Source organism: Dendrobium catenatum, unplaced genomic scaffold (assembly GCF_001605985.2).
Source record: "Dendrobium catenatum unplaced genomic scaffold, ASM160598v2 fragScaff_scaffold_370, whole genome shotgun sequence".
Classification (NCBI taxonomy): Eukaryota; Viridiplantae; Streptophyta; class Magnoliopsida; order Asparagales; family Orchidaceae; genus Dendrobium; species Dendrobium catenatum.
The window spans coordinates 3,555,893-3,563,755 of record NW_021318832.1 but is presented as its reverse complement, the minus strand read 5'-3'; the positions used below and the strand labels follow the sequence as shown (position 1 = coordinate 3,563,755).

At 40.2% G+C, this 7,863-nt stretch overlaps 1 protein-coding gene across 1 annotated transcript; it reads left to right on the top strand.

Annotated features, from left to right (window-relative positions):
- Positions 1-4,769: 4,769 nt before the first annotated feature.
- LOC110112078 (DELLA protein DWARF8-like) lies at positions 4,770-7,044 on the top strand. The gene has a single exon (XM_020844164.2). The coding sequence runs from the start codon at positions 5,069-5,071 to the stop codon at positions 6,788-6,790; it is 1,722 nt and encodes a 573-aa protein (XP_020699823.1). The 5' UTR covers positions 4,770-5,068; the 3' UTR covers positions 6,791-7,044.
- Positions 7,045-7,863: the final 819 nt, after the last annotated feature.

The following is a 7,863-nucleotide window of genomic DNA, read 5'->3' as shown; positions in this document are numbered from 1 at the left end:
AGTTAAGCTCCCTCTTTCTTCTTATAACCCCGCCACCTCTCAAGCCACTGTTCTTCCTCATAAAGAAACTTGCCTTGATCGTATTGTTCCTATCCAATCCATTTTCTCTTCCACCATTCCCATTCCTTCAATTTTAGTGCCATCGTCTGTCACTACTGTTTCCATCCCAAACCTTAACTCAGCGATGGAAGAGCTCAACCTCATTACTGCCATCTCTTCTTCTGATTTACAAGCACCAGTCATAGTTATTTCCCTTAATAAATTTGATTTGTTGTAATAAATTGCTATGGATAAGGTCCCTGACAAAATTGTTACATCTTCATCAGCAAACACCACTTTAAATCAAAGTTCTAAAGTCACACGGAGAAAAAATTCTAGGAAACCCCCCAATTCCTCTTCCTCCAAAGTTTAATGATATGTCCCTCCATCGCAGCTTGGAATATCAAGGGTTTTTGTAGCTCTGATAAAGTGTTGTGATGTAAGTGATTAGTTCAATTTTTAAATTTGGATATGATTTGTATCCTTGAAAATAGGATTTATTCTACTTCTCTTTTGGATGCTTGGTTCTTAGTAACTCACCCAGTGTTTGACAATGAGAACAGCTGTCACAATTTTGATTGCTTTAGCTCTAGAATAATTTGGTTGAAATGGTCTCCTGATCATCTTAATTTCAATCTCATATTCATTTCTTCTTAAATGATCTCTGGTATGGTGTATTATGGATCTAATCCCCCTTTTCAACTATCTGTTATATATGCTTCTAATAATCACGATGATAAGAAGGCTCTTTGGGAGGCTACCAGGATCATGCGTCCTTCTTCCTCCCCTTGGATGCTTGGTTCTTCAACACTCACCTAGTGTTTGATAATGAGAACAACTGTCACAATTTTGATTGCTTTAGCTCTGGGATAATTTGGTTGAAATGGTCTCCTGATCAACTTAATTTCAATCTCAGCTTCATTTCTGCTTAAATGATCTCTGGTATGGTGTATTATGGCTCTAATCCCCCCTTTTCAACTATATGTTATATATGCTTCTAATAATCATGATGATAAGAAGGCTCTTTGGGAGGCTTTCAGGATCATGCATCCTTCTTCCTCCCCTTGGATTATTGTGGGGGATTTTAATTACCGTAGGTTCTCGTATGAAAAATTGGGTGGGAATATTTTCCACAAGGGTAAACTTCATGACTTTAATAAGATAATCTTTGATATTAATCTTATTGATTTGGTTTCTATTGGCCACTCTTACACTTGGTACAATCAGAGATCAGATAATTCCATTCATATTAAATTGGATCGTGCTTTGGTGAACAATGAGTGGTTAGAGGCCTTCCCTTTCACTTACCATTCGGTTAATAATCCATCATGTTATTATCGTTGCCCCATTGTGCTGAAATCCAGTGCTAAGACTTCCAGTCATCATCATTTTCTTTTTAAATATTACTGGGCAAATATGGATCATTTTTGGAAGGTGCTCTTTTCTATCTTCTCTTAACCTATTTCTAGACAACCATTTGTGGATCTTTGTAATAAGCTTAAAAAGCTTAAAGAAACTATTAAATTTGAGGATTGAGCTCTTTCTAGTGTGAACAATAAGTATATTGCTCACTTACATCATGTGCAAGGAGATTATCTTAAAAAATTAAGTGTGGACCACTTGAATGTGAATAACATATCAGCTCTCAAAAACATCAATATTAAAATTGAAGAATTTTTCTCTCATTGGTCCTCTTGGGTTGCTCAAAGGGCTAAGTAGACATGGCTTTCACATGGTGAAGATGACCTTCATTTTTTGTACTCTAGAATTCATATGAGAAGGAACTATAGGAAAATGACTATTACTCTCACAATGATCAGCTCTACATCTTCCTACCAGAATGCAGTTGCCACTACTATCAGTCATTTCCAATAATTTTTAATCCTACTGCTTTCCCCCTGGTGATTTATTACATGCAAATCATGCTGCTAATCTCATTTTGCCTGTTACTAATCTTGAGATTAAAGAGGTTATTTTTAGTGATTCATCTAACTCAACTCCAAGGTCTGATGGCTTCAATTTTGAGTTCTATAAAGCTATATGGCTGCTCACTGAGCCCACAGTTTGTAAAGCTATTAAAGCATTCTTTGCTAATGCTTATATTCCTAAAGCTGCTAATGCGCTACTCTTGCTCTCATTCCAAAATCTAGTCATGCAGCTGCCTTATCTGATTTTTACCCTATTTCTCTCTATAGTATTATTTATAAAATCATAGCCAAAATTCTGGCTGGCTGTCATAAACTCATCATGCTGAGCATTGTTAAAAAAAACCAGTCTGGTTTTATTCACAAGAGACTATCCACGGACAATATTATTCTTGCTAAGGAGCTTCTTTTTCATTCTCAACTTTTCGACAAGCTTAAAACGATGTGTGCTAAACTTGACAACAAAAAAGCTTTTGATAGTATATATAGAGATTTTGTTCTTGCTGGACTGGAACAAAAATGCTTTCATAACATATTCATTCAATGGATTAAAGCTTGTATTTCCAATTTGTGGTTCTCGGTTTTCATTGATGGTACACTAGAGGGGTTTTTCCCCTCTACTAGGGCCTTAGACAAGGCTGACCGATTAGTCCTTATCTGTTTTGTATTGCTATGGATGTTCTCTCTTGTTTGCTTGACAGCCCTAGCTCTCCTCATGCTGGGAAATTTGAAGGTTTTGCTTGGGAAGAATTCAGAATTTCACACTTGATGTATGCTGATGATCTACTAATTTTTGGGAAGGCTGATTCTCATAATTGTGATGAATTGAATCAAATGCTTAGTATGTTCTCCAAATATTCGGGTCTTCATGTAAATTTTGATAAAAGCTCCATTATACTTCATCCCAAATATCTTAAAGCTGATCGGTTATGCTCTACTCTTAACATTCATTTCTCTTCTACAATTTTTTCCTATCTTGGTATTCCTATTTCCCCTTACAAATCAAAGTTGGTGGTTTTCTCCATTTTAATGGAGACTATTACTCATAAGATGTCTGGTTGGAAAGCTTAGTCTCTATCTTTTGCGTGTAGATTGAAATTTTTATGCTTCACCATATAAAATACCATTATTTACTGGATTAGGGGTTCTATTTTACCAAAAAACTATTATAAAGCAAATTGAGATACTTAGTGTGAGATTCCTTTGTTTTGGAGATATTACTGCAAGAAAACTTCATATGATTGCATGGAAGAACACTCTTAAACCTAGAGCTTTGGGTGGATTGGGGATCCCTTCCATTTATGCTTTACTTTTTGGGTATCATACCATTTTTATTTACAGAATGTATAACTATTCCACTCCCCTCTCAAAGTGGCATATCTACAGATATTGCTCGCCTTGGAAATCTCCTCCTAACGATGCCACTACATATTGGAAACTTCTCTCCTTATATGCTATATCTTCTAAGAACAATTTCAGTTTTAATATTTTCCCTTCTGCCTCAATTGCATTATATTGGGATCATTGGATTGGTGGAAAGACCTTAGCTGATGTATCTGTTATGCAACCATTGCTCTCTTTGTTTCCCTCTAATGCTAGGATTGGTGCTATTTTAAAGGATAAGGGGTGGCATCCCCGAAGGCATTTATTTGGTAATGTTCACGGGCTCTTCATCAAATTCCAATCAAGAATTCTGCTAACAATTACTTAGTTTGGAATAATAGTAAGGAGGGTAATTTTAGCTCTTATATGGACTATTTCTATATAAACTATGACCTTGAGGGTAATTTTAGCTCTTATATGGACTATTTCTATATAAACTATGACCTTGTTCTTTGGCATAATTTTGTGAGGCATAAGCACTTTGCTCTGCGTTTTTTCCTCTTGTTGGATGACATTAATTGGTGGACTTAAGATAGTTGATGCCCTTTTGAGAAGGGGCTTGAATGTAGATGCTTCCAGTAGGCTTTGTCACGCCTCTTCTGAAAGAACTTCACATCTCTTCTTTGAATGCAACTTTTCTTTTATAGTGATTGGTAATTTGATTCTGGGCTTTCACTATCACTTGCTTAGACCAAATATTATGCAAGTTTTTCAACATATTCGAGGTCTGCCATTAGCTGTAAATCATATTAGGAATTTTTATTAATTGATTACTTACTACTCTGTAGATTTCCTGTGGCGAGAACGAAATGAGAGGAAATTCGGGAATGCATTTGCCTCTTCTACTACTATTACTACTAAAATAAAAAAATCTATTTTTGGAAAAGTTCTGAAATGGAGAAAGGGTTCAAATTTACTTGAACCTTTATGAAGACTTGTTGTATGTTATTGTATGATTATGTTTTTGGGGCTAGGATGAGCGGATTACATTATCAAAAGCCCTTGTATGACGGTTCTTTGCAACTTTTCCCTTATTAATAATATTTTTTTGCAACCAGGGGATGCAGGATTCGTGTTTGTAATCCTTTTCTGAGCCCTCTTTTTGATCCCGGTCTTCTTTTTGTTCTTTCTTTGCTTTGGTTTTTTGGTGTATTTTTTACACTTGCTTTAGGATATTGGTTACAATTTTCTGTCATATAACTATTTTTTCATAATAGAAAATTGTCTTTGCCCTTAAATTTTCCAAAAATATTTTTTTTTGATAAAAAATACTTTAGTACTTGAAAATGTTAAAATTAATACAGAATGCGTACTTCATCATAATTTGTTTCTTACTTATCAACAAAATAAAATGAAAAAAATAAAATAAAATTCACCCGCTCCTGTTAATTATCACTGATACGGCGATGCCCTGTCTAGTTTTCTATTTTCTTACGCTTACCAGATTTCTTTCTCCTTATCGTCTCTTCTTCTCTCTCACCGTCTTTTCTCTTTTCTGTCCACGAAAATTAGGGTAACCTTTCCCGTCATTCGGCATCTTCCCTTTTCCCGTTTATCTATCTATCAGGGGCTATTTTGAGGAGTGTTTTGAAGTACGAGCCCATCACGAGAGTCACCTCTTTGCTTCTTCGACCGACTCTACGAAGCTGCGAGGCGGCGGAAGGGATTGAAGAGTGCGACTTGACCTAGATCCACTTTCTGTCGATCGAGCCGGTGCGACGATGAAGACAGAGCACCTTGAGAGCTGCCGCGGAGGGGGGATTGACGGATTTCTTCCGTCTAAGGAGAAGATGATGGCGATGGAGGAGACTGACGCTGGAATGGATGAGCAGTTGGCCGCGCTAGGGTACAAGGTAAGGGCCTCAGACATGGCAAACGTAGCGCAGAGGCTTGAACAGCTAGACATGGCGATAGGTGGGAGCGCAGCGCAGGACGATGCGCTGCTCTCCCACCTTGCGTCTGATACTGTACACTATAATCCATCTGATATCTCTAACTGGCTCGAGAACATGCTATCTGAACTCAATGCTCCGCCTATCCCAGCGCCAACTGCGACCCATCCGAAATCAATAAGCTTCGATTTTCCTTCTGAAAATCTGTCTTCCTCCGTTCCGAGCCCCTTCGATCCTGATTACTGCCTCCGATCAGACTACCAGGTGGAGGGAAGATCGAGAAATCGGAAGCGGATGAGGACTTCCTCGTCATCGTCATCCACTTCCAGAACAGCAGCGCCGGCTATCGAATCAATCCCCGCCGTCGTCGCTGCCACCGAGGTATCATCTACTAATCCTTTAGTGGTGATGGTAGACTCACAGGAGGCCGGAATCCGCCTTGTCCACGCCCTGCTTGCCTGTGCCGAAGCAGTTCAGCAAGCGAATTACAAAGCTGCCGAGGCAATCCTAAAACAGATATCAATCCTTGCCTCCTCTCAAGCTGGCGCGATGCGAAAAGTAGCTGGTTACTTTGCCGAAGCCCTGGCCCGTCGAATATACTGCCTCCACCCTACCCAAGACACCTTCGACTCCGCCTTCTCTGATATCCTCGAGATGCACTTCTACGAGAGCTTCCCTTACCTGAAGTTCGCTCACTTCACTGCCAACCAAGCCATTCTCGAAGCCTTCTCCGGCTGCCGCCGCGTTCACGTCATCGACTTCGGTATAAAACAGGGGATGCAGTGGCCTGCCCTGATGCAGGCTCTCGCACTCCGTCCAGGTGGCCCACCTTCCTTCCGCCTTACCGGAATCGGCCCGCCCTCTCCAGACAACTCCAACGCGCTACAGCAAGTCGGATGGAAGCTCGCCCAGCTTGCCGACACCATCCACGTTAACTTCGAATACCGCGGCTTAGTCGCTAACAATCTAGTTGATATCGAACCTTTCATGCTAGAATCCGATGAATCAGAGGCGGTGGCGATCAACTCCGTCTTCGAGCTCCATAACCTCCTTGCCCGACCTGGAGCGATAGAGATATTGCTATCCACCGTACGATCTTTGCGCCCGAGGATAATGACCGTTGTTGAGCAAGAAGCGAACCATAATGCCGGGAGTTTCTTAGAACGGTTCACGGAGTCCTTGCATTACTACTCGACAATGTTTGATTCCCTTGAGTGGGTCGCCGGCGGCGAGGGACAGCAAGATCAGGTGATGTCGGAGGTATTTCTCGGCCGGCAGATCTGCAACGTGGTGGCGTGTGAAGGACCGGAAAGGACAGAGAGGCACGAGACGCTTGCGCAGTGGCGGCTGCGGATGAATGGGGCCGGGATGCGGCCTGTGAATCTTGGATCGAACGCTTTTAAGCAGGCGAGTATGCTGCTTGCCCTCTTTGCCGGCGGTGATGGGTACAGGGTGGAGGAGAATGAAGGGTGCCTCACGCTTGGTTGGCATACGAGGCCGTTAATTGCCACGTCAGCATGGTGTGTAGCCGGCGCCGGCGAATCTGGTTGACTCGTTGCGGTTGCGGCTGCGGCTGCGGCGCGCTGATGTGGCTGTGGTTTGACTTGCCGGTCTTTGGCGGTCCGATAGCTCAGGGGCAGACAGGTGGCGGTCGTGCTCGGAGTCTTTTTTTATTTATTTGTCGACTTTTTCTAAGTGCCGTGTATTTATTTTCTCTCTCGATATATATTTATTTGCATCATGTGAATTTTGAGGGATTCTATAATATTTAGTTTTAATATGCAATATTATTAATTGATGGTTCAGATTTTGTAAAATCATATATTTATAGAGAGAGAGAATAAACCAATATCTCTGATTAAAGCATAGAAAGGTGAGAAGGAAGATTAGGAAGACAAATTAATATGGGATGGGTGATAATAAGAGTAGATGATAGCCTCCTTCAAAATCAATTGAAGACATTTTTGACACATAAAAAGGAGAAATTGTTTCGAGAGTACACATTATGTACACTGTATATAATTTTTGTACACATTTTGATTCAAATTATGTACACATTGTGTACACTTATAGTTCGGATGATTCTTTTTCATTCGGACTTCGTACAAAATAATTATTTCATAAAAAGAGGATATAGAAGCAAGTGAAAAAGATTTGGTTACAATGTAGAAAAAAGTGGTTATCATCTCAATTTGCTTTGGAAGCTCATGGAAGGTGAGATTTGTAGTAATGGAACAATTATTAGGTCCTCTGACTGAATGTTTCTATAGGTTCGGCCACTATTAATTTAACGCCACGTAGCAGCCCGACGACCCGATCCAAACCCGTTATAATTTTGATATTTCACGTGTCTTTTCACGAATGGGCGGAAAAATTTTAAAACACACGGGTATATACCGTAATGAGTAAACATTTGGCTGATTATCTACTGTATGCAGAACGTTATACAGTAATTAGGGTTTACGCAAACTTCCGCGAAGCGTTCAAGGCGATGGATGATAAGGAATATTCAGTCACTTTGGAAGAGCTAGACGATTTCAACGAAACATTTGGCACTTATACTTTTGATGAGGATTTTTCCGATTTTTTACAAGTATTTTCTCATCTATCTTCGTCTGATCCTT

Bases quoted from the DNA above. Each gene is read 5' to 3' on its own strand.
- LOC110112078 (XM_020844164.2), top strand. From the start codon at position 5,069: ATGAAGACAGAGCACCTTGAGAGCTGCCGCGGAGGGGGGATTGACGGA.